At 33.5% G+C, this 25,676-nt stretch overlaps 4 protein-coding genes across 6 annotated transcripts; 3 read left to right on the top strand and 1 right to left on the bottom strand.

The window, feature by feature from the left end:
* Positions 1-446: 446 nt before the first annotated feature.
* LOC8286680 lies at positions 447-9,540 on the bottom strand. The gene is made up of 10 exons (XM_002511868.4): positions 8,699-9,540; positions 8,506-8,604; positions 8,214-8,416; positions 6,717-6,910; positions 6,429-6,534; positions 5,996-6,309; positions 4,019-4,441; positions 3,206-3,287; positions 1,479-3,089; positions 447-993 (listed from the first exon to the last, which is right to left on the bottom strand). The coding sequence occupies exons 1-10, from the start codon at positions 8,770-8,772 to the stop codon at positions 833-835; spliced, it is 3,267 nt and encodes a 1,088-aa protein (XP_002511914.1). The 5' UTR covers positions 8,773-9,540; the 3' UTR covers positions 447-832.
* Positions 9,541-13,436: 3,896 nt separating this feature from the next.
* LOC8286679 (50S ribosomal protein L5, chloroplastic) lies at positions 13,437-15,472 on the top strand. Its single transcript, XM_002511867.4, has 3 exons — positions 13,437-13,809; positions 14,059-14,259; positions 15,037-15,472. The coding sequence occupies exons 1-3, from the start codon at positions 13,549-13,551 to the stop codon at positions 15,370-15,372; spliced, it is 798 nt and encodes a 265-aa protein (XP_002511913.1). The 5' UTR covers positions 13,437-13,548; the 3' UTR covers positions 15,373-15,472.
* Positions 15,473-16,086: 614 nt separating this feature from the next.
* On the top strand, positions 16,087-20,111 carry LOC8286678 (sphingoid long-chain bases kinase 2, mitochondrial). Its single transcript, XM_002511866.4, has 12 exons — positions 16,087-16,447; positions 16,531-16,607; positions 17,689-17,742; positions 17,843-17,902; positions 18,153-18,230; positions 18,350-18,396; positions 18,504-18,544; positions 18,671-18,755; positions 18,844-18,958; positions 19,070-19,192; positions 19,268-19,368; positions 19,561-20,111. The coding sequence occupies exons 1-12, from the start codon at positions 16,252-16,254 to the stop codon at positions 19,688-19,690; spliced, it is 1,107 nt and encodes a 368-aa protein (XP_002511912.1). The 5' UTR covers positions 16,087-16,251; the 3' UTR covers positions 19,691-20,111.
* Positions 20,112-22,084: 1,973 nt separating this feature from the next.
* LOC8286677 lies at positions 22,085-23,953 on the top strand. 3 transcript variants are annotated; one of them, XR_007214529.1, is made up of 6 exons: positions 22,085-22,531; positions 22,721-22,875; positions 22,967-23,033; positions 23,338-23,466; positions 23,592-23,643; positions 23,723-23,911. XR_007214529.1 is itself a non-coding variant. In XM_002511865.4 (5 exons), the coding sequence occupies exons 1-5, from the start codon at positions 22,195-22,197 to the stop codon at positions 23,817-23,819; spliced, it is 708 nt and encodes a 235-aa protein (XP_002511911.1). In that variant the 5' UTR covers positions 22,092-22,194; the 3' UTR covers positions 23,820-23,953. The 3 variants fall into 3 exon arrangements, 2 of the variants coding, with proteins under 2 accessions (XP_015583670.1, XP_002511911.1); XM_002511865.4 differs by lacking the exon at positions 23,338-23,466 and having other exon boundaries at positions 22,092-22,531; positions 23,723-23,953; XM_015728184.3 differs by lacking the exons at positions 22,967-23,033; positions 23,338-23,466 and having other exon boundaries at positions 22,088-22,531; positions 23,723-23,953.
* The last annotated feature ends 1,723 nt before the right edge of the window (positions 23,954-25,676 follow it).

Genomic DNA, 25,676 nt, shown 5'->3' with positions numbered 1-25,676 from the left:
TTAAACTCCTTGCTTGGTCCAAGTGCCCATCTCATCGTTTGATTACTCCCGTTGGCTTGAGAGGAAGAAAGTTGAAATAAGCATTTTCGCTTTCTCTATGTATTCTTGTCTGTTCTTTTCCTTTTACTTCTCAATGAATTCAGTTGTCATCAAATAATACAAACTTTCCTTTTTGGTCCAAGAGCGAGCGACTGAGCGAGCCACTGATGGCCATAGTTCAACCGATGGGCTTTGGTACAAGGGATCGTGCTTAAGGTCCCCCAAAAACCTTTCAGGAGTTAAAGTTTAGATGGTACCTCTGCTGGGATTCCAATGTTTACTTTTTCAACTTGATCAATGAAAGACCTAGGCTAAGCGGAGTATAAAAATGGCAAATTGAACGAACCGAGTTGAGAGTTCGACTATATTAGAAAGAAAAAGAGAAGACAAATAGAACCAAAGAAAAGTAGCAAAAAAGAAAAATCATACAGATCACACTTTTTCTTAAGATTCTGTTCTCCATTTGTTACAATGACTGCATCAAGCATATCATGCGAAGGGGTGATTTCCACAGACGGGACTGCTCGTTGTCTCTTCTTTGTTCATTGACCAAGCAGCCAAAAAGAAGAGCACTAGAGTCCTCTTAACTCTTTTTTGGGGTTAGTTCTCAAATGTGAAGCTAAAGGAAAGTTAATAAGTCCCAACTGATTGCCATTTTCAAGTAAAATGCCATTAATTACATTAACCCGAGGCAATCCCTCCTGAAGCACAATAAAATCACTGCCAATGCAAGGTGGCACTGCGCATGAGATCACAAATACATCGCCATATACACAAACCATGCTGAAGTTTACTATCTATACCCAAAGCCCGTGTCTAGCTCGTGACCATACATCCCCTGACTATGGCCAGCTGAAGCAAAAGGGTGAGTCGGCTTGGATTTTGACCTGAGTTCCATTTCAAAAAGTCTTTGGAGCGCCTCTGGAGGACGAGTTCCTCCGCCAGCATCAGGAGCTGAAAATCACCCATTAAGAAGAACAGTAAGAATAAGAACAAAACAAATATAGAAGGGAACAATCAAGGTTATTGCTCCACAGTTCAGCAAGTATACTACTTTACACAGCAATGGGTGCATGAATGTGGCATCTGAGTGTAAGCTAATATTGAATCTATATATTGGACTATTAAGCAAAATCTAGAATGACTTTATGGAAACTCGTTAGAAAAGAGCACCATTTATTAGATAACTAGTTGGCATCAACTCTGTGATTTAATTCCAATCACCACAGCAAGCAATGCTTGTGTAAATCCACAGAAATTTAAGCCTTCAGTGACACGTGCAAGAGCACAGAAACAGTGAGCACAAAAGCCAAAGGATGTAGAAGGGTTCTTGAAAAAGTTTTAAGCAAGCATCCCAGTCAGAGGTAGGAAGGCAGACTCTTTCATTAACCACGAGTCACATGAGTTGCAAGGCAAAAAGAATGTGCCAAATGCTTTACCTTGTGGTGGAATTCCAAAGCCGCCAAGATTAGGCTGCCTTTGACTGAAAGGGAATCCTTGCATTGGGTTTACTTCCTGTATAAAACCAGTCACCTGATTGATGGGATGCGAAGTCAAAGGTCCACCCCTGGGGAACCCACGTAGTAGGTGGGGTGGAGGAAAATTGCCAGGTGATTGCATTTGCTGTAGTACAGGATTATGCGGGCTCGGATCTAATCCAGTTAGTCCAGTATTTGGGTGATGAAAAGGGGGCCGAAGCAAATTTGCAGGAAATTGATGATTAGGAGGATCATGATGAATGATGTTCTCCGGGGACATGAATTTCATCTGAGCATTAACACTAGCAGGATGAGAATCTAATGGATGGAACATTGTCCCTTGATGATTCAACTGAGGATGAAGCGGAGAAGATGGTTGGGCGTGAGTCTTATGGTATTGAACATCAGGTTCCCTCGCATCATAGGTACCACGAAGAAAACCTGGACCCTCTTGGCCACCTATAATAGGCCTTTCATCGCGGTATACAGAATTTAAAGCTGCTAGTTTTCCAGCAATGTCAACCGCCGTCTCTGGTGTGGTTAACAACTCAGTTCTAGGTGAGTTCCTCGCAGGCATGAAGTTCTGGAGATTGAGGGGATCATTGGCTGTAATTAAGCTATCCTCTTCAGGAAGTCCAATTCCGACAAACCCATCAACACCGCCAAGCTTAGTTCCCAATTCAGTTCGAAGTTGTGATGAATTCACTACATTTTGAGGATCAAACCCTGAAAATGTCTCTTCCATCCTCTCTAATTTCATATGTTGTCTCTGGTTTGATGCTAGAAGACTATTGCCATGATTTGGCATGCTGGACGTAATATCAGGGGTAGAAGCAAGGAAATCTTTATCCATCATAGGAAACAGAGACTCTGACACATCAACCCGCACTGATCCAACTGAGTCTCTTTGGCCAGGAGCCGGTTTTCTGACTGACTGCAGTTCCTTCATGAAAGCAGTTCCAAAAAGTGTTTCAAGAGTCAAAGGCCCACCTGCATTTGTAATGTTTTCAGCAGCTATCTCCCCGGAACTGTGAAGTGCAACATCATGGTTCTCTACTTCAACACTCTGCAGTTTGTCAGCAGATATAATTCCAAGGTCTGTTCCTTTCTGTAGCAGTGAGAGGAGTTGCTGGGATGCATGATTGTCAATATCAACTTTCTGCTGTTCCATCTTAGCACCAGAATCTCCACTCCATCCCTGCACAGGAGGCTGTGACATTGGACCACTTTCAGTAATTTCAGATAGAATCGACTGTTCAAGGTCTTCACATGTAAGTACAGCTGGAGCTGCCTCTAGTTTATCAATATTTTCAACAGTGACAGGCGCTAAATTGGAGGTCATGAGCCCATCTGCAAGTCCAGAACCTTGGTGAGGAAAACTTGATGGAGTGTTCTCAGTAGCTTCAACATCAAAACCCTGAGATCCACTATTTTCATCACCAGAAACAAAAGACAATCCACTTTTTTCAGCGCCAACAATTAATGATAGTAAATCATTAGGCCTGCTGGATGAGAGACCTTCAACTGATTTATTGGGCCTCCCAGATGAGAGATCACCAATTGGTTTCTTCTCTGGAATAACAAAATGAGGAAAAGAAATGTAAGTAACCAAGCTTATAATTGCACAGAAAGCAAATAAAATGGCAGCAGCTATAACTTTAAACAATTAAGAAACCAATATCAGATACCTTCTTCAAGAAACCATTGAGCAAACCTAGAAGATTGGGCCAGATGAGGATCTTGTATGTCATCTTCTTTCTCATTGTGTTGCTGCAGGAACAATAACATATATTACAAAGAATTCAGGCACTAAAAATATTGCAAACTTATGGTACAAGAAGTAGCTATACTAACTGCAAGACATGCAACAAATTCAATTATTTTGGAAAAGGTAATGAATTTTGGAAAAGGAGAATATCAGCTGGATGTCAACCTATGAGATTCAAACAGAAGGAGAAAACAATTCTACGATTAAATCCACCCAAACCAAACACAACCCCCCTCCCCCCTCCATTATTTTCTCCTTTTTCCTTGCATTCTCATTTTATCATGGTCACCCATCCAGAAAGTTATAAAAAAAAATGAATATGTACTAATGTACTTCAGCCGTTGTAGTTATTTACTCACCAGAATTATATGAAATTTTGTGAATCCACTACACTAGAACCTCTCATTGACATACCCTTACCAAACTGATCCATAAACCCTGGTACAAATCAACCCAGGGATAAGGATATAGTGGTTAGTTCTTTAAATGGTATTTAACTACAAATTAGCATCAAATAGCTGGCTTTTACGCACACATCATGACTATGGCAGAAAGGTGTTCATTACATCAAAATGAATGGGTATAAAGCACTAAAAATTAAACCATGCATTAAAAAGCTCTACAAAACATAAACTTCTTCCAAATTTATTAGGCTCCTTGGGCAAGTGTGTGAGTGCCGGATATAGAAAGTCTCAACGTCCCTAGGGTATATTGCAAAGAAAAACACAATTACCTCAACGATATTTGAGGAGCCAACACCATTCAGTGTCAAAGCACTGCCAAAGAGCTTGTCTAGGATTGAGGTTGACCGAGTCGGACTGGATCCACCCACAAGTTTATGCCCAGTCATACTTTTAAGATCAAGTTCTATTACTTCATTATTCTCTGAAGCCTCGAGAGTTTCTGAAAATTTAGAAGTACTGTAATATTGACTATCCATGCCAACTGCTTCACTTGAAACATCCAAAGATGATGATAAGGTTGGAACCTTTTCATTCCGTTTACTAACTGAAACATGAATGCTCCGACTACCGAGCTGCTGGTCTGTTGAATCCATTGGTTCCAAAGATTGTTTGTCCTCTTGATTATTAGAAGTCCCACTAAACAAACGGTTTCCTTTGGCATGCAAAATGCTGTGGTCAAGTTCATTGCCAACCTTTAGAGGCGATCAATAAAATCATGGTTAGTAAGTCGTCACATCGTACAAAAAAGATAAAAGATTTAATAAGCACATAGAGCAACAGGTACTAACAACAGGAAAACTAATTTTGAAAAGCAAGTTGAAGCGAGGGACCAAAATTGAGTCCTCCTTCCAAATTTTTTTCGCAAGTTTATCATTACTTAATAAGATACAATAAGTGATATTATTATCTAATATTTAGATTACATAATATATGATATGAGACCAAAAAGAAAAAGCATATTGATGGAGAATATGAATTAAGCATGTAAAAAACAAAAAGCGTAGTTTCTATAACAACATTGTAAACCAATTAAAAGAGATGTAGCACAAGTTAGTAGTGTGTTTGTTTTGGGTACCAAATATCACGGGATCAAAATCCCATCATCCCTAACTATGACCTCGCATCTGAGCAATAACGAGGGATCAATTGAGACCAATTAAACTTGGCCATTCCTAATCTTTCATTTTACTCAAATTATATATGATAATAGAGGCATTCAAGATATATTGGAGTAATAATATAACGAGTTGATCATTTATAATGTCTATACACGAGCATGCTCAGAAATATAAATGTGCACAAATTATATAAAAAGGTCATATGCCGACATATTTCATTGCCCATGATTTTGGAGACAAAAATACAGTAAAGCAGCTGACTAGGAAGAAATTCCTTAGAGAAGCTTCAAAAGAAGCTAGATATTAAGCGCAATCTATTAGAATAGAAATATGGAAGACAACAAGAATGGTAATGGTAATGGTAAAAACACAGGTGCACCTTTTTCTAGCATTTATCCATTTTATATCCAGGTGAAAGCATGTTGCTCATTGACCTATTTGAGGAGAGGTTATCGATTCAGACAATTTAGGTAAGCCCTAGTATTGACTTCAAGATTATTACTTGACACAGAACTTGAATGCTGTAGATTGATGATAAAAGAACTGGGCAGCTCTAGATCTTTTCAGCAAATGTAGCCATTAACTTAGTGGAACAGAGGAACCATATATCAACCCAAACTAGATTAAGATTGAGGCTTAGTTCAGTTTATGTAAATTATCTAAACTAGTCTACGAGATTTTTCAACATGAATAGTGATAAAAGTTAAGATTAGCACCAGAATCACCAAGTCAACAAAATGAAAACAGCAAGAAACAACCAGAAGACAGAGAGGATGATAAAGATAAGAAAAACGATAAATCAAGACGGCACTTGACAGTGTCAATGCCTTCAACCAGTTTCATTCAGAAATATATTAAGCATGGGAGACATCAACAGTTCTGACAGCTAGTGGCAGGAAAACATTTAATCAAGATGATGGGATACCCATGTCACATCAAAAAATTCTAAACTGCTTTTTTAACATCCAGCAATCCCTAATAGACAAACCTTAAATTCAGTTACAGCCACAGAGATTTTCCAAACAAAAAAAGCATATCGCTAACTTTTCAAAATAATGTGTTAAAACAGAATGTTTAACTAGCCAACTTTCATTTTAAACGAACCATATGAAAAATAGAGGAGCCTACCTCTGATGGTTGAGGATGACTTATAGATTTGACTCCAATATTCTTCTCAACTATAGTACTTGAAAAGCCTGGGGGAACAAGAGGTCTGGATACAGGAGCTGGTGAGGGAAAGGAAGACTTATCAGAACCATTACTTGAAGCAGGCTTTGTTGCTGGCTCAATTGATTCATTCCTTCTATCCAGAAATCTCTTATCATCTTTTTGATCCTCCAACAACTCACTAATATCAAAGGCACCTTTACCCTTTTCTGGATTCAACTTCTGTTTTTCTTGAAAAGTCTTCTGCTGTTCTTTCCTCATAAGTTCAAAGGAAGCTGAAAGGAAAGTAAAGATATAACAACTTTACATTAATCAGAAAGCAAATTACTACTGCAACAGCATCAAAACATGATAAATAGCCTACCAAAAAATCTTGTGGAAAAGGAAATATTACCTCTTCTCTTTCTTTCCTCTTCTGCTCTATCCTCACTTGTGCACTCAGAAGAACCAAATGTTTCGTCATTGTATGAATCAGTGTCCCTACGTGAGTGAGGCACTGCCTGAAAAGTTACAGGCAAGACTAAAACAACAGCTGGGAGATTTAGCAGACACTTTCTGACAGTTCATATTACTATTTAGTCTTGTAAATGATTATGGAGCAATTGAAAATAATTGACAAATCCAGATCCATTTATGTGTCATCCTTTCAATACATATCTGCAAACAAGATAACGGGCTTTACCTTATAAGGGCGAGGCGGGTGATATGGTTCATTACTCCTGTTAAGTTGGTATTGATCATTAGCTCGAGACTTTGGAGCTGATGCCCCTGCAGCATATCCAGATGGTCTCGGAAAAGAGCCACTCCCAAGAAGTCCATCATGCTCAGGAACTTGCCAAGGTCGCCTAGATTGGTTGCCATAACGCCTTCCAGAATCTATGCAAGCCACCAAATGATAGCATACATTAATATATCAGAAAGATGCATAAACCCAGAATGCATTGAAGTGATGGCAGCATTTAGTTAGAGTTGTATTTCCAAGTTGAACAGTAATGGCATAGTATTCAATGTAATAATTTAAACATATTAATAATACTAACAATAGTATTGGATGAATTAAGCATAAACCTTCCACCTTACCTCTTTAAGGAAGACATAATACATATTAGATGGGAACTAAAAAAAATCCCTCAAATGTCCCAGCATCAAGGATCTGAAACACACTCCAATCAACCAGAATTTCTCGAGCTTATGCCTCTTGACACTTATCAACTTGCATTTGAAGATGGAAGAATTCAAGAGAATGTGAAATAAAAATCACTACACTGCCACCCCAACTCCAAATTCCCATTCAAACAAACCAAGTACTCCTTAAATCCTTAATCAGTTAAATCTTAATACCTATTAATTCTGCATTTCAGAATATAAGAATTGGAAAGAAATATTGAATTGCTAATGACTAACTCCTAATTTCCACTCAAAGAAAACCGCATATTTCAATAAAACCTCAAACAGCAACATAATAAACAGGAGATACAACCCTAAATTTATCGAGCTCTATGCTTCTTGACACTACCAACTCTGTTTCTCAGGATAGAAAATTCTGGAAAAGGTATCATTGTACTGCTAATCCAACTGCTAATTTCCATTCAAACAAAACCAAGTTTTCACAATTTGCAACCTAGCTCACCCTCTCATATTCCTTAAATGGGCTAATGACGTAACCTGATAAAATACCTTGCATATAAATCACAGGCAGCCTCAAGGTTTTATAGAAGTTTTCAAACCCTAAAACACAAATGACAGGCAGTCTTTGATTCTCCCTGCATCAAATATATCATTAACAGCTTGTTTTTATGCAATGAGACAGAAACCACCTGCTTCCACAGAGAATGAGAGTTTCCACATGTTATGCGTTGCCTGGCCTCCCCCATTTATTGTACAAGAATGAAAGTGAGCTTTAAAGGATTAACAGAGCATCACTGCAACTAATTATTTTATATAAACTGGCTCTTTCTTCAATCAATTTCAAGAATTAACAGAGACTTAAAACACTGAACATCTTGAGTTGATTAAGCATGTGCTTATATATGTTTCATATGAGATTGATATAACAAATCCTAATTAGGCAGTAGCAAATTCCAAATGTAATTCATTAACATAGAACGTTAAATCAATGTATAAGAATGTAATCCCGATTATTGAAGAACACTTTTATGCCAGACATCTGCAGCCTAACCTGAATCCCAATCAGATTGTGTGTCACTGTCCCGGTCACTCTTTCCGGAAGAACGACTATCCCACCTGCCATGATTGCCCTTAGAATAATTACTCACATCCCCTCTAGTAGGTGGGGATGAACCATAGTCATTACGTCTATAATTTTGCGATGCCAAGGCACCAGAACTTCTGAATCGATCCTGGGGAGCATCCTCAAATTCACTGGTGGAGGAAAAGAAAAAGAAATTGTCAACTTCAGCCGTCAATCCTTCTTTCAAATATTTTAAACCTGCAAACACTCTGAAACTTACCTGAGAATGGATTGGTCAAATCCACTTGGTAACTTTTTGCAGATATCCAATTCACTCAAAGATAATAGGAACTCTCTCGTATATGAAATTATTGACTTCCTGGATACCAATTTATCCTTATTCAGTAAATTAAAACAAGAAAAACGAAGTCAATGTTTCAAAACTGAAAATGCAAAAATAAGAACTGCATTACTTTTGTGATTCGTTTCCCGCTGCTTCCGCATCCTGATTCAGTACATGTTGCTGCTCTTCATTTTCTAAATTCATTTTTTAAGCAACTACTTCTTTCTCAGCAAAGATTATTGTCACTGTGGTTCTCTTGCTCACACCATCCAATATAGAGCCAAAAGTCCTATCTCTTTAATGCACCCTCGCTGCTATCCTCGAAGAGTTTAATGATGTACATATATATTTGGCTATTTTAGCAAGCAACAATCCATTTGATTTGCATCCAATCAGATTCAAATGCTAGAAATCAAGAAAAAGAAAAGACAAGTACATATAATTTCAAGCTAAATCCATTTTTTTAAGCCGAGCTCAATCCACAATAAAAGACCGCCACAGATCCCGATTCAAGATTCTCAAACTCTAATAAACAAAATTGCTAACGATGAAACGCGATCATTTTCACCAAAATTTGATGCTGGAAACGCCATATATATGTACAAAGAATCGCTAATCTCGCATCCTACAACATCCCAACTCCAAATAATCAGATTCTTGACATCGGGGAGTCTCAAATCAGATCGAAAAAAAAAAAACAAATTCTAGGGTTTTTGCTCTAATCTGTGAAGCTCAAAAAAAAAACTAGGGTTTGTTACGATACAAAAGAGCTACCTGAATCAGACAGAGAGGGAGCAGTAAAAAGAAAGTGGAAATTTAGGGTTTAATCTCCAATCTTTAACCTGTATATCGGATCGGAGAATTCGTCCATTAGATAAAAAGAGATTAAGCTGAGAGAGCGTGCGCAATTTTTTTTTCTTTTGCAGAAATGACGTTATTCGCATTCGCATTAGCTGAAGGAAAGAAAACAAAACTGTTTGTTACGTAAGTGCCACGCGCTTTCACGGCGTTTTTGTAATTACGCCCTATCATGTCTATACGAGCTATCGGGACACGGTACATATCTATGCTAGTAAGTAACGTTACTTCCTCGCGCTGTATGCAAATTATTATTATTATAAAATTATAATATGATTTTATTTAGTAAAGATATTATTATAATAATAATATATATAAGTTAATGTATAATAAATTAAAAATTAAAAATATTATATCTTTTTATAATTTTATATTTAAATTTTATAAAAATTTATGTTAAATTATTTAAATTTTATTATATATATATATAGAGGATAATTCATTAATTTTTTATAAGCTTAAGATATATATTAAATATTATATGATTAAAGGAAACACATACGTGAATAGATAAATTAATAAAATTATATTAAGAATTTTATATCTCTTTTCAATTTATTGTCTTTAATTTTCAGCAAAAGATTTTAATTAGTTATTTGAATTTTATTATATATATATATATATAATTATATATGATATATTATTATTTTAATAGAATTAAAAACGTATATAAAAATATAATAAAACTATAATTGATAAAATTAATTACTAATTAATTATATTAGAATTAAAAAATTAAATTAATTATATATATAATTAGAATAGGATAAAATCAGTAATTACATTATAAAGATATTTTAATCAATTTAAAATTTTATACTTTTATATATATTATAAATTATGAATAAATTAAATATAAAAATAAACAGATAGATTATAGATAGAGATATATAATGGATAAAAGGTTATTAAGATATTAATTTATTAAATTTATAATATCAAAAGCTATATAAGAATAGTGTATTGAAATTAATATCAATCATATGATATATTATAAAATATTATAAAATTGCAAGCTAGATACTTAAATTTCAATTCAATTAATGATTGTTAAAATCTCTATAATAATCTCATGATAATTATATTTTTAAATAAAAATATAATTTTTATTTATCTTTCTTCTTAGTGTGCAACTATAAAAATATATTCTTTATATTTAAAATATATTATATACATGATAAATTTTGAAATTTTAAATTTAGTATTAACTAGTTGTTTATCTATATATTGCACAATTGTTGATATTATTTTGATTATAAAATTAAATTGATAAATCCAGTATAATAAAATTGTAATATTAAATATTAATTTATAAAATTTTAAAAATTAATAGCAAACTAGCTATTTTTTAAATGTCTTTGATTTCTTCAAAATTTTAAAATTTTATTAATACAATAATTTAAAAATTATTTAAAAATTAATTTTAATATTATATAAATTAACATATCAACATAATTTATTTTATTACTTTTTAAAATTAAAAAATTATTATATAATTAAAAATTTAGTTTATTACTGTATATAATATTAAAAATATTATTTTCTAGAATAGAATTTTTATTTAATTATAAAATTAATTTATTAGTTAATATAATATTAAAATATAATTAATATAATTTTTTATAATAGAATTAATATCATTATCTGATTATAAAATTATTTATTAATTAAATAATATTAAAAAATTAAAGTGTTATTTTTATGATTAGATTCGGTATTTAATATAATGTAACTTACGAATCAATAAATTAATAAAAAATTATAAAATTAAATATAATATTACATATCAAAAGTAAGTAAACATGTCAAAATAAAAAAATTTATATAAAAAATTAAATATAAATATAAAAAGTTTAGATATAAAAAATTAATATATAAAAATAATAGACGCTAACGTTATTTTTAGTTTAAACTCATTTAAAAATTATTCTTTTTATAAAATAAATTTTAGCGTTTTGTGTATTAAATAACAATTATAAGATTCATTTTATTGAAACTAATGTTGTATGTGTGAAGAAATCATGGAGAAAAAATACGAAAAAGAAAATTAATAAAATAATTTTATAATGGATAAGTAATGTAATATTTTATGGGTAATTTTGTTTATATTGCAATTACAGCTATATATCTGTGGAAGATGTTTAAATAAGCTTGATTTTAAACCAATCTGTATGCAAACTGAACTTGAGCTTATGCTGAGCTAAAATTTGATTTTGATTTTGATCTCGTAATCTAACTTATTTATTTATATTTATCATTTTAAATAAACTGAAATTTATTATAAATGAAATAAATCGAGTATGAGGTTTATTATAGTAATAATAAAAAAAATTCGAGTTTGAACTTGTATAATTTTTGACAAGTTGAATATCAACATTTAAAGGCTCATCTCAATACAATATTTAGGCATAATAAAGGATATAACTGAATTACTATTTTATTATATTGGCTATTGTAATTTGGTGACTTAAAAAATTATTATGATGTAATAATAAATATATAATATAGTCAAATAATTTCCTTATTTAGTGTAATGCTTCATAAATAGAGAAAAAGGAAAAAAAGAAAAAAGAAAAAAAACAAATGTAATTCCAATACCTCCGATCATTATCATCACTGTTCTCTATTGGTACCGCGTCCTATTTATCGAATTCCAATCACTAAATACTGCACTATGGCCACCAGTTACTAAATCTTGACACCGCCTATAAGATTTTGGCGATTGGTCACTAAATTTCTAGCGGAGATTGTGATAGGATGGTCAAATATCGACAGTCAAATTGCCGGATTATGTTTATGAGCTATTAGATTTTGATTATATCCGACACACTATAAATTAGTTAGACTAACTCTAAATGTATGTATGCACAAAATAAATTGTTACATTTAAAGTCTAGCTCAATCGTAATCGGTATGTGTATTTATTATTAAAAATAAAAATATTTAAATTAAATTATTTTTTATTTTTATTTTTATAATAAATGTAAAATAATAACTATTTCATATTATTAGTGTGTAGTCCATTAAACCTCCCAATGAATCGTGTAGTTTATATTCTCTTGAACTTTTAATGAATAAAAAATAAAATATTATAATAAAATTTATTAATTTAATATTAAATAAACTATTAAATAAAAAAAATATAAAAAGCTACTATATGATTTCACTGGTTAACAAAAATAGTTAAGTAATTTATTTTATAACAAACAATTATCTTATAATTTATTCAGTTAATTATTTACTACTAAATATGTTACCAGTAATTGTTTGTTAACTCTAATGGAATTTTTATTTTTATATGACATAGATATCTTTTCTTACTTTCATACACTTTGTATTTCTTTAAAATATTGTAGTATAAAATCAATTAATACTACAGAGAATTTTAAAAATTAAATTCGCTGTCAATATAATAATTATTTTCAAATAATATAATAACTGACTAATTATTTTAGGCTTAAAATAAATAATAGAAATTTTTATTTTATAATTAATAGCTAAACTAAAAAATAAAATTTTAATTATATTTTATGAACTTTGAGCATATAATTATATATGATATTATTAATAAAGTTTTATTTCTTTTTAGCAGTTTATATTATATTAGTATCAAATTATAAAATATTAATAAAATAAGTTAATTTTTTTAAAAAATATGATAAGGTAATTGATGCGTGTAAATAATAAATAAAATAGATAAAATCGTCCAAAAGAGAAATTACAATATATGAAAATGTAAAAACACAGCATTATCAAAATTAATAAATAGTATTAACATATTTAATGTTAAATTATTAACGAAATAAAAAAAAATTCTTTTATCTAAAAATAAATTAGAGGCTCATTTTTATCAAAAGAAGTGAAACTTTAATGAGGCCTAAGCAAGATTTGCAGCAACCACAACAGTGAATTTCGCACACAGCGTGGAAAAGAATTGGAGTTCTTATCCTTTCTCGTTCGCTCAGGAAAACCGGCAAACAGAATTCCACTGAAATTTTGAAACAATTACAGAATACCCACAAAGGGCACACTCATCACGTAATGGTAGTTTCGTAAAATAACTCGAACGCTATTTTATCAAGTTTCCCTCGAAGCTCTTCACTCACCACACTGACGATAACAATGTCATCTCCTTCCCTCTTACAGTCCTCTGCAGCGGCGTCGTTTCGGGGCCAATTCCCAATAATCTCATCTCATCCATCCGTGAAAGTGCCGTACGGAAATCCTAGAAATGGCAATGGAGTGGTGTCAGTGAGAGCCACTGGAGAAATTGTGCTTGTGGAGAAATCAGAAGCAGAAAAAACCTATCGCCTCAAGACCACTTACCTCCAAAAGATTGTTCCTTTGCTTATGGAAGAATTCTCCTACTCAAACATTCACCAGGTAACCATTGTACTTTTAGTTTTTTTAATTAATTTACTATGTAAAATCTTTGGTTTACAATGCCTCTACGGGAACTTTGAGGTTTGAATTGGATGTTTAAGAGATTACTTGTATCGGATAAGTTTGTTGGCTTGTTTCAAGGAGTGAGAAGAGTGTTTTTCTTTTTAGCCTGTATGTATATAAGTTGTAAGTTCAATTATCTTATTATGTTTATTATTGTTTGCAATTTTTTAACATTGAATTGGTTAGGTACCAAAAATTGAGAAGGTCGTGGTGAACTGTGGTATTGGAGAAGCTGCGCAAAATGCCAAGGGTTTGGAAGCAGCAATGAATGATTTGGCTTTAATCACAGGACAGAGGCCTATCAAGACAAGAGCAAGGAACTCCATTGCTACCTTCAAGATCAGGGAAGGCCAACCGCTAGGCATTGCTGTCACTCTCAGAGGAAATGTGAGCATGTTTTATTTTTAGTTTTGGTTTGAGATATAAACGCACTCTGCTCTTAAGTCTCGACTTTTAAATTTCATGTTGAAAATTTAACATTCCCATGGCTTGATTCTCCTAACGTTTTGAGAGTTATTTTAAACAATTTGAAGAGTTTCAGTTCCTGTTTCGTTAATATAACAATCCATGCTGCCCTTCCTCTCGTGCACAGGATGTGGATTTTCTGGTTAGAAATAAGACTTTGTAGACCGTCAATGCTTATGTCTAAGTAATAATAGCAACAACAATATTGGAATCACCTTTAACTAAAAGATTTTGTGATGTCCTTTTGTGAAGGAAAATCATGTGTCCTTTTGTGAAGGAAAATCATTATTAGAGGCAATGGAGGGAGAAGCAGCTTAGGTCTTTCAAAGTTAAGGGTGCATGAACAAGGCTGCCCCGAATTCGGAGCATCCTTTTGGTATAGGAAAACAAAACTGCCTGAGCTTAAGGTGGTGAGTTTTTGTTGTGGTAGATATGATATATGATATGGGTTTAGCAACTGATATAAAAGTGAGGGCAATTGGGAATTTGGTGGTAAAGGTGATATTAGTTATAACTAATAACAACAGCAGTCAATTTGAAGTTCTTGCTTTCGATATATGAATTGACTTATAAATTGTATATCTCCTGGACGTAGCAGTTCCTTTCATACATCACATGCAGCATATTTGAGTTCTAAATTTTCTGTGGAGTCTAATAAATCATAACTTATGTTGTATGCTCATTGACTGTACTGCACAGGTGATGTACTCGTTCTTAGATCGGCTTATCAATCTGGGGCTTCCGAGGACAAGGGATTTCCAGGGTGTAAGTCAAAATAGCTTCGATGGGCATGGAAATTACAGCATTGGGATTCGTGATCAGAGTGTGTTCCCAGAAATCAGGTTTGATGCCCTTGGTAAGGCAAAGGGAATGGACGTCTGCATCACAACCACTGCTAAAAATGACCAAGAAGGGCAGAAGCTGTTGGCCCTCATGGGGATGCCATTTAGAGAAAGCAGCGGTACCACTGTTTTGCAGCGCAAGAAAAAGTTGAAGAAGCATCATTTTGATTCAAAATCAAGGGGGCGGCGATGAGGGAAAATCTTCACTTGTATTTGGCTACTTCAATCAGCCCATGTACTGTTTTTGTGTACTTATCTGCCCTCTAATCCAATGCAACAATACATTATTCTGATATTTTTCTTCAAATGTTTTGCCTTGTTTGTGGATGTGTTTATTATAAACGTGAAGGAAAGATGAAGAGAAACTGCTATAGCTGGAGCATGCTGTCGTTCTCTTCAGCTTTAACTTGCAGGCATTATTAATTTCGGAAGAATCTTTTTCTCTTTCACTTCAAAAATGATTTGGAGAGCATATATGCAGTGTGGTTTGAATGTGGGCTTTTATGAACTATGGCTACATTTATGTTTCGATCTATAATTGTAATTGCAATAGAGAAAAAGAAAAAGAAAAACTCATTCTGGTCTTGAGTTTAACAGCAAATTTAAATTTTAGTGGTACAATTACAATTTGTTTTAATATGTTTCACTTCATTCTCTAACATTTCCACTTAAATTATGCTTTATGAAAATCGTTTAAATTTTAGTTTCTTCAACTGTAATATTAAAAATATTTCAATTTTTTGAAGTCTTATATATAGAAAAGAATTTATAAATATATCCTTTTGGTTTGAGGTGTGCTGTGGAGGCGGGGTAAGGTCCTCTGTTCCACCGTCGTCAATTCGTCATCGTTGTTAAAAGAGAGAAAAAAGTTTAAAAAGAAAAAGGGACGGCATGCGTCATGTCTCTAACAGAAAATGAAGGGATTTATGATTTAACAGCAAACAAACTAGTACAGTAGTAAGTAGACTTTTAAGACTAATCCCTTTATCCTATCTCTCTTCGGCGCGTCACGCATTCAATAATAATTAACCAACAGTTACATAGCGTAAGATAAAAAAGGAAGAAGCAAAAAATGGCATGTTACTATCAGATAACATTGGGAGGAGGTACAGGAATGCTATCTACATCATCATCCTCAAACCTCCGCCTGTTTACCACTGCTCAGTATTCTATGGCTTCTGATCTCTCCCACCAACGCTCTTCCGTCTTCCACGGCTCTTCCTCATCTCCTTCCCCTCGCGATCTTGTCTTCGTCGTCAATCCCAGAGGTATTGTTCTTTATTATGAAAAAATGAAAGATATTAGGACTTGATTGTCATGAAACCGCTAGTTGATTATGTAATTGGATCAGGAGCCAATGGTAGAACTGGCAAGGAATGGAAGAAACTACTTCCGTATCTTAGGTCTCGCCTCGATAAAGATTGCAATGTGAGATTTCTCTTCGGTAATGCTTGTGTCTCTGTCTCAGACTAACTCTGTACCTCGCTGCTTAATTAAGCCGTTGGATTCACGATTCAGTTATGATTAATTTCACGCCTTTTAAAAACAAGAGACATATTTTTGTGCTGGGGTATATTTTGAGTAAGAAAATAAAAAACAAGAGTTGAGAATCTTGTTCCTAAAGTATGCATTTGTTGGACTATAAAAAATGGGGATGGTATATCCTAGAAACCATACTGGATACATCAACTGGAATTCATAAGCTATCTTCATATCCTTGTGTCTTGTTAGAATTCTTCCATTGTTCGGTTGAAATTCATTAATGCAATATTTGGTTGAAATCCATTAAAGAACTCATTTCATTTGAAAAAAATACATGAGAGAGAAAGTAAAATGGAAATGATAAAATTGAAGGAGATTATTTAGTGCTATGGAATACATTGATAAACTAACTTGGAATTCATTTGGAAATTTTATCTATTTTATTAGAATTTAGTTTAGTTATAATAAATTCCGCACAAATTTGAATATGTAAAATAATAAATTAGCTTTCATTTTATTCAAAATACATAAACTTTGAATTTGCAAATGAATTCTGTTTTATGGAATTCAACAAAACACAATATAAGTAATATTCATTTCATTGTGTTAAATAATAATTACAAACTTCACTTCAAATGAAATGCATATTGTCTTTGGAACAAATTCTAATAAGAATAATAGTTCATAGAGGGATGACATGAGAGGAAAATGAGAGAGAAAATAAAAAAAAACGGTAAAGTTGAAAGCAGTATTTTGGTATTATGAAATATATGGATTTATCAATATGAAATTCGCTTGAAAATTCTATATACCTTGCTAGAATTTAGTTTAGTTATAATCAATTTTATAAATTTCATTGAGTAGAATTCTTGAACTTTTATTTCTACCGAACACATAAATTTTGAAGCTGCCAAATGAATTCCATAAGATTTTGTGGAATTTATTTCAGCTAAACGAAATTAAAAAAAACTATTACATATAGCTTCATCTTGTCTCAAATGATGATGTTTTACTCTATTGTGGCCAGATATGTGAATCCTTGACTTCAGGTCCTTATCATGCAATTGACATAACAAGAGAGGTACAGAGTATAATATTTCTTGATCCTGAACTTTGGTTGAGGCTGTCCACAACGAGATTGATTGTTAAATTGGGCTTATGATCAATATGATGATGCACAGGCAATAAGGGAGGGTGCTGATGCTGTGATTGCAGTGGGAGGTGATGGCACTCTTCACGAGGTCCAACTTACTTTCTCTTATAATAAAACTATCACATATATTGGGCTTAAAGTCATATTTTCTCAAATTAAATAAAATAAGTAGAGAGAACCAAAATCTCCTTTACCAAATATTAGTTGCTAGATGCTTATCTTTATTTTGTCTATTGTTCCATCTGGGAAAAAATAAATAAATAGAGAAAACTAGATCCAGCAATCACTCTATATGTATGTGAATCATTGTCTATTTACTTTGACTTGGCCCCAAGCAGGTTGTCAATGGATTCTTTTGGGCTGGAAAGCCTGTTGTTAATCACAATAAAGAGGTTGCCCATTCAACTGCTCTAGGGGTAAGTGACTATGATCGGCTACTTGCTGCAAAGTTGGGTAATAACATGTTTATGCGATATGTAATTGCATGCAATGAATTTCTTAAGGGTAGATATGATCCTGTTGTACTTCTCTACAGCTCATCCCCTTAGGAACCGGGTCAGATTTTGCCAGAACATGGGGCTGGTTAGTTGGTTCTACTCAATTCTGGACTAATATGGTACGAGTATTTTTATGATATACATTTACTGTTAATCATGACAGTTATGTTTATTCTCACTTGCTTTGATTAGGAAAAATGATCCTTATGAAGCCGTTGATCGCATTGTGAAAGGTACTTATCTTATATTATTATTGCTTTTTATGTAAAAAATCGATTCAATCTGAATCGCAAAACTAGTTGTCAGCTTGTCTTCATTTTCATTGTTGTTTATTAAATCCCTGATGGAGCTGTTCTCAGGGCTGAGATCACGAATTGATGTTGGCATAATCACTGGAGAAAGTGAAGAAGCTCATTACTTCATAAATGTTGCCGATATTCATCTGTAAGAGTAATTTGTAAATGTGGAATTGTCTAAAATTAAAGTGCATGCTGATCATCAAAGTCCTATTGCTATTAATGGAATTTTGCAGGAGTGCAAAGGCTGGTTATTATGCATCAAGATACAAGAGATTTGGAAACCTATGTTATGTCATTGGTGCTCTACAAGCCTTTATGGGGCATAACAATCATGACCTTAGAATCAAGGTCTCTGTCTGATGTGCTTTTCAAACTCTTTTAACTGTTATGCAGTTTTGTGCTCCTCACATGCTTGCTTTCCTGTCTTGTATATAACTTCATAGGATGTTCTGTATATAGGTTGATGGAGGTGAATGGGAAACATGTTCTCAAGTAACAGCTCTTTGCGTTGGAAATGCAAAGTACTTTGGTGGAGGCATGAAAATCACTCCAAATGCTGACCCTTGCAGCGGAAACTTTGAGGTGAAAAGACTTCTGCTATAAGTTCATGAGGCATATTGCTAATATGTTTTGAGTATGTTATCTTGGTTTTTGCAGGTTGTAATTCTTCAGGACTTCAAATGGTATGACTTTATTCTGAAACTTCATAAACTCTACAGAGGGACACACTTATCAGTGGAAAATGTGTCTTCAAGAAGGTAGGTTCCCTCATTGACGTGTTTGTAGTCAATGATTTTGTTTATGCCAAATAGCACTGTGATCGAGAATGATTGTTCCACAGTTTAAGCCTAACTAAGTTTAAGTTTGACTCTTGTTTTTAGCTGTGGATGGTATTCAGTAGCTGTGCTGGAATATATGATGTGATATACGCTTTCTTTGTCTTCTTGCAGCGTTCACTCCATTAAAGTGGAGGACATTTCTGGCAGTGGCAGCATTTATATTCAGTCTGACGGGGAGCATCTCGGGTTCCTTCCTAGGAAGCTAACTATTTTACCTTCTGCTATTGAAATGATATGCTAAAGAAAGCCAAGAGAACATCTATTGGTTTATTTCAGTTTTTGGGTTGGAAGAAACTGATGTTTCTAACCGGCCGTTTTTGAGACACCTTTCTCTGATAGCAATTCGAGGAAAAGTAGTAATAGGAGAAACAACACGAGACAAAGACACATCGAATAGTCTTACCATTAGTGGAAAAATCAATGCCGTGAATGCAAGAAATATAACGCCGGTACTTTTAACACTGGTGGTAGGAAGCAATCTCCTGTGCGGTGCATTATCAGATTCTCCAAGAAATGCATGGCCATTCAGTTGGAAGTGTTTGCGGCGAGCTTTGACTTGTTATCCGACGTATTGTGCAGGCCAGTGCTTTTTATACTGCTTAACTGAAACTTGTTTCCTTTTCTTTCTTTGTTTTAATAAGAAAATATATTTGAGCATACAATTTACTTTTTTCTTTTTTACTCTTCTTTTGCGGCAAGAAACCAAGACCAAGACGTGACTAATTGACTATCAAAAGATCGTGTTCAATTTAAATCTTTATCTTAAAGGATAAAATTTTAAATCCCAAAATAAAATGAAATTATCTTAGTGTTTTCACAATTATATGCGCGGTGAGGTGTGCCTATTAAAATATTTTAACATATAATTAATATTTACAGCTTATTTAAACTTCAAATGTTTGTAAAGTGATCTAATTAAACTATAAATATTTAAACGTTTCATCTAAGAATGCGGGTCTTGGGATCATGTATTTAATTTTTTTCAAATGACTATTGAATGGTGACTTATTTTTTTTCAAGTGCTTCTTCAATTGCCAGAATTGAAGCTTTAAAATTGTTTCTTTTCTTTTCTATTTATGTTAATTATCAGTGGATTAGTACGTGCCGCGGGTCTTTGATCGGTCCAAATTATATATAGATATTTAAGGATATTTTAAAACTTTAATGATATATTTCTATATATAAATGGTGAAAATATGTGATTTTGCCTCACTTAACCTTAATTGTCTATTTTCAGAAATATTAGCAAAAAGAGGAAAATATGGCGCTAAAATAAGCTTAATAGGACATATTCGTGTCAAGGTACAAGATTAAGACGTATGTACTGCTAATTATGAGGCCCAAGGGATATTTTAGTCATTTTGTATAATTATTAGGATTTATATTAAGAGTTATTTATGGAATAGTATTTGGTGGAGATTAAGATATTTTAAGTCTTATCTTTTAGATAGACTTATATTAGTATACTCATCTCTAGAGAGATTTATTTAGAGGAGGACTCTCCTCTATATAAATCTCTGCAAGGAACAAGGAAGAAAGAAGAAGGAGGGGAGTTTTCTCCTACCTGCAACCATTATTCTCTCCATAATTCTCTACAGTTTTTTATAAACACTTTAGTTTTAGTTTTCATTGTTTTTTGAGGATCTAAGGAGCTTTTCAAGAAGTGGAGACTGAGGACCAATCTTCTTCCTACTTGAAGAAATTCTGGATCTTGAGGGAGCTTTTTATTTTATTATTTTATGTCTTTCTATTTAATACCATGATCATTGAGTTAAATATGTTAGACTAGTTTTCATAAGTATTTAGTTTAGTCTTTTTACTTTGTATGAACCTTGTTATTTATTTATTTAATGAATGATTTCTTTATCTTCATATCTTTATTAATTTCATTTATTATTGTTAGTTAACCATCATATTAATTTAGCAATAGTAATTGTTATGAAAATCTTTAGGTTTAAAAGTATTAGAAACGTCATCTTTACTTTAATCTATGTTGGTATAAGAAACCTAAATTGCATCATTAGTTTGAGTGATTTAGGAAAAATGCATATCACCATCTCATTCATTATATCAGACTTAAAGTAAAACAAGAAGATTACTAAGTAAATGACTAGATTAAATACTATTTTTAGCATATAGTTTTAGATCATAAGTATTTGCATTTGCATTGCATATTTATTTATTGTTTAGTTACTTTACTTTATGACCATTATCATCTCAAATATACGATTTAGAGTGTTTAGATTTACTTTTATTATTTTGTGTTGATAAGTAGTCTTTATAATAAATGGCCTCATAGTTTCTTGAGAAATCGACCTCGTGGTGAACTTACCCTTACTATAGGAACGGTTCGTGCACTTGCGAGTACTAAAAAAGACATATCAGTCTTACCAAGTTATTATAAAGCAGCTAGTTCTAATCCTAATTCTCATTATTCATTCACTTCGGGTGATACTTGGATCATGTATTGAGATTGACTATTGAACTATTTTAAAAGTGTTTAGAGTTTAATTAACACATTTTAAAAGTGAGTAGTTAATTGTATTTTGGGAAGAAGATTAAGGACTTATCTGTACGTTTTCCAAAAAAAATTATATATCGATAAGTTGTAGATTTTCTACTAAATGACAGCGTTTGCTGTAAGTTCAATTTTTCTCTTTGGAGATTTCTTATGGCCACCATTTCTCTGGAATAAAGATATTTAAAAGAACGGCGGGAGTTCCATTTCTCTGTCTCTCTAACTTAATGGCAAACCTTCTCTCCCACGCGTCCATAACTCCCAGACTTAATTCTGACCATCAAAATATCATTTTCTCTCCAATTTATCCTAGAAAATTCAACAGAATTCGCTGTAACGGAGAGAACCCATCCACCAGAAAAGAATCGGAGCCTGAGAATGCCCTGCTCAAGGTAGCTTGGTACAGCTCCGAGCTTCTTGGCATCGCCGCGTCATTTTTCCGTTCACCTTCAGTTACTAGTGAAGCGAATTTCAAGCTCTCCATTGACGACTTGGGAAGCATTGATCGTGCCACAGTCGTCCAATCTATCAAAGATGACTTCCAAAGATCGTATTTTGTCACAGGTTTTTCAGTTTCACCCATAAGTTACTTCTCTTAATTCGTTGATTTTGGTTTGTGCTCGATCTTCTACTTTCGTCCTTTGGTTGTAGAAAATTGATCTTCGACCATCATATTTCTATTAATTAGTCAGTTTTGGTTTTTTAGAAAATTTATTTTGAGCTTCAATGTAACCGTGCTTTCCTAAATGAAAGGGAATCTCACATCCGATGCATATGAAGAGGATTGTGAATTTGCTGATCCAGCTGGTTCATTTAAAGGACTTCGACGTTTCAAAAGGAACTGCACAAACTTCGGATTACTTCTTGAGAAGTCCAATATGAAGCTTATGAAGTGGGAAGACTTTGAGGTGATGGAATTTACATAAAATACGGTATTGTAGAGAGCAGAGTTTCTTGTGTAAAAATTATGGTTACAACCAAACATTTGTTTTCTTACAGGATAAGGGAATTGGATACTGGCGATTTAGCTGTATCATGTCATTTCCTTGGAAGCCTATTCTTTCTGGTATATTTCATGGTTTTACTTCAAAGTGATAAAGAGACATATTGGAAGTAACTTGTAATGCCGTTTTGCAGAAAATTGAACCCTTAAAACTGTTTTTCTTTGTAAATGAAGAAACATCTACAGTTGAAACAAAATGTAAAGTTTGCAGGAAAATATAACTACACTAGAAATGGGTTTTGCTTTGATAGCTTCCCAAAGATGGATTTCTCCTTGATTGGTACCATTCATGTAATAGCTTTAATCCCCTAACTGATATTTGAGATTTTAACATTTAATAGCAGCTTATCTGATATCTGTCGCACAGTTAAACAATCCACTCATGGGGACTACACCAGTTTTAGCTTCCACTTAAGAGATGTGTTCATCATTAATAGATAAAATGAGAAGGGCTTTTTACATCATACAAGAACCTTGCTCTTCATTGAATTGTGAGGTTGATTAACTTTCCATGAATCTTGCTTGTTCTGAACCAAGCGACAATGAGTTGGAGATGCCATTCATTTTATCATTGTAAAAGTTCACATAGTTAGCTAATTAAGCCACACTTCTATATTGCAGCTACTGGATATACGGAGTACTATTTTGATGTGCAGTCCGGAAGAGTATGCAGGTAACAACAGTGGGATCATCAGACATACTTAGTTCAATTCATTCAACATATGTTTCAATTCATTCGGCTTTCATTTCAGGCATGTCGAACATTGGAATGTACCCAAAATGGCACTTCTAAAACAGATTCTAAGACCCAGCCAGAGATTTAGGCTTGGCAGAGGAAGAGGCTATTGAAGGATACATGAACCTTATTTCTGAGACAAGATTGAACATTTGATATGCATTTCATGAGAAAGAAAGATGTACATCACATAAGAACCCCTCTAGTTACTTAGACATTTGAAGTTTAATTAGTGAGATTCTTGGCAGCTCTTCTAGTACTAGATAACAAAACGACATATGTCTATATGCTTGACAAACTGCATACGACTCATTTACACCCTGAAAGGCCGTTGTCAGATCAAGAAATGTTGAGGCATGATGGCTATCTTGAGGTAGTGAGCATTGCATGTGGGATGGTGGCAGGAACTACTTTACTCTCTATCGGAGCTGCAAGCACTAGAAGCATTGATCTTACAAGCAACAAATTGATAAGCAGAGGTATCAATCGGCTAACGTCTGTGGAAAGAAGCGTCAGGGAAGGTCCCAGTAGTGCACATTGAGGATGTTAATGATGCTCTTAAGTCATAACTTGTTCACGGAGAAGTACTCCTCAAGCAATGATGGATTTTTAGGCGAAGTGCACATCTTTCATCAGCAGAGAATGCCAATAATTGTCAGAATTACCACCTAGAGATCACCATAAGTTGCCAACAATTATTTTACAAAAATTTTGAGATACTATAGTAAATTGTGACGTAAATAACCAGATTTTTTAAATATATAATTAAAATAATAATAACAGCCGTGCAACTAAAAAGTAATTAATTTAGGTAAATCTTTATTAATTAAAGGTGTAAAAGTCGCAAGCAATCCTTAACAACCAAGTGAGAGCGATGCATGCACAGTATTAGTGCACTTGTATTAAATATAAATATACAGAGTTTCTTAATCGGTGTAACGGTATTTATATATTCTGGCTATAAACTTTTTTAACACCTGATATCCAGGATAGCATAAAGTAGGAATAATGTTCAATTTGGCCCTCTAACTCTAGAGTCAGATTTTTAATTTGATTTTCTTGAACTTTTACGGCCAATTTAAACTCTGAATTCTTTGAATAGGTTCACTGATTTGATAGGGAACTCTAGAGCATACCCTCATCCACTGCAAAAGAATAGGCATGACTCTGCGAAAAGTCTACACAGTGCTAGTAAGTTGAAGGAGGCAGGTGTTAAGTTTAGAGTGAACAGAGAAGGATGGCCATTATGCATAAAGTTCGAGAGGGGAGAGTTAAAAATGCCACCATTTGAAGTGCAAGACGACACAGAACGTGTTCTTAGAAACTTTATGGCTTATGAGCAGTGTCACCATCCAAACGACCATTATATATGTGACTTTATTTGGATACTGGATTTTCTGATTACTGCCGGAAAGGATGTGGAGGTGCTTGTTCAGAATGGCATAGTTGTGAACTTGGTAGGGAACAATATAGCAGTGGCAGAGTTGGTGAATAAACTTGGCCTGGAAATCACTGCCTCGGGGGCTTGTTTCCATGAACTGAGTATCGAGCTGAATAGTCATTGCATGAGAAGGGTATATTTCACGAACCTCTGGAGAGGCACAGGAACAGTAGCTGCTCTCTTTCTCCTTTTACTTACTCTCGCACAATCTATTTATTCGATTATGCAAATATTTCAGTGATGTAGACTTTTTTCTTTTTCCGTTGGTAATGTGTTTAGTTTTGAAACTTCACATTCTAATAAGAACTTTGTTTGTCTGTTAATTAATCTTTATTTCTGCTCTTGTTCTATGCACTGTTAACATCAATTCTTCATAAAAAAAATATACTTAAGGCACAGTCTGATAATTGCTCCCGATTTCTGCCCTTTCAAGTTCTCTTTTCAGCAGCATGTAAGGTTCTTGTCTTCTTTTTCATAAACCAAAATAGGCCATTTCTATTTCTTTTTCAGTTTTTGGCATGGGATGTAA

Source organism: Ricinus communis, chromosome 1 (genome assembly GCF_019578655.1).
Source record: "Ricinus communis isolate WT05 ecotype wild-type chromosome 1, ASM1957865v1, whole genome shotgun sequence".
In the NCBI taxonomy this organism is placed as follows: Eukaryota; Viridiplantae; Streptophyta; class Magnoliopsida; order Malpighiales; family Euphorbiaceae; genus Ricinus; species Ricinus communis.
This window is presented reverse-complemented; position numbering and strand designations above follow the sequence as displayed.

Bases quoted from the DNA above. Each gene is read 5' to 3' on its own strand.
- LOC8286680 (XM_002511868.4), bottom strand. From the start codon at position 8,772: ATGAATTTAGAAAATGAAGAGCAGCAACATGTACTGAATCAGGATGCG. The intron at 4,442-5,995 runs GTAGGCTCCTCT...TCGCCTCTAAAG, and splicing joins GTCATCCTCAACCATCAGAG to GTTGGCAATGAACTTGACCA. The intron at 3,090-3,205 runs GTATCTGATATT...TTGTTATTCCAG, and splicing joins TCAATGGTTTCTTGAAGAAG to AGAAGAAACCAATTGGTGAT.
- LOC8286679 (XM_002511867.4), top strand. From the start codon at position 13,549: ATGTCATCTCCTTCCCTCTTACAGTCCTCTGCAGCGGCGTCGTTTCGG. The intron at 13,810-14,058 runs GTAACCATTGTA...TGAATTGGTTAG, and splicing joins CCTACTCAAACATTCACCAG to GTACCAAAAATTGAGAAGGT. The intron at 14,260-15,036 runs GTGAGCATGTTT...TGTACTGCACAG, and splicing joins CTGTCACTCTCAGAGGAAAT to GTGATGTACTCGTTCTTAGA.
- LOC8286678 (XM_002511866.4), top strand. From the start codon at position 16,252: ATGGCATGTTACTATCAGATAACATTGGGAGGAGGTACAGGAATGCTA. The intron at 16,448-16,530 runs GTATTGTTCTTT...TAATTGGATCAG, and splicing joins CTTCGTCGTCAATCCCAGAG to GAGCCAATGGTAGAACTGGC. The intron at 16,608-17,688 runs GTGAGATTTCTC...TATTGTGGCCAG, and splicing joins GCCTCGATAAAGATTGCAAT to ATATGTGAATCCTTGACTTC.
- LOC8286677 (XM_002511865.4), top strand. From the start codon at position 22,195: ATGGCAAACCTTCTCTCCCACGCGTCCATAACTCCCAGACTTAATTCT. The intron at 22,876-22,966 runs GTGATGGAATTT...GTTTTCTTACAG, and splicing joins TGAAGTGGGAAGACTTTGAG to GATAAGGGAATTGGATACTG. The intron at 23,034-23,591 runs GTATATTTCATG...TCTATATTGCAG, and splicing joins TTGGAAGCCTATTCTTTCTG to CTACTGGATATACGGAGTAC.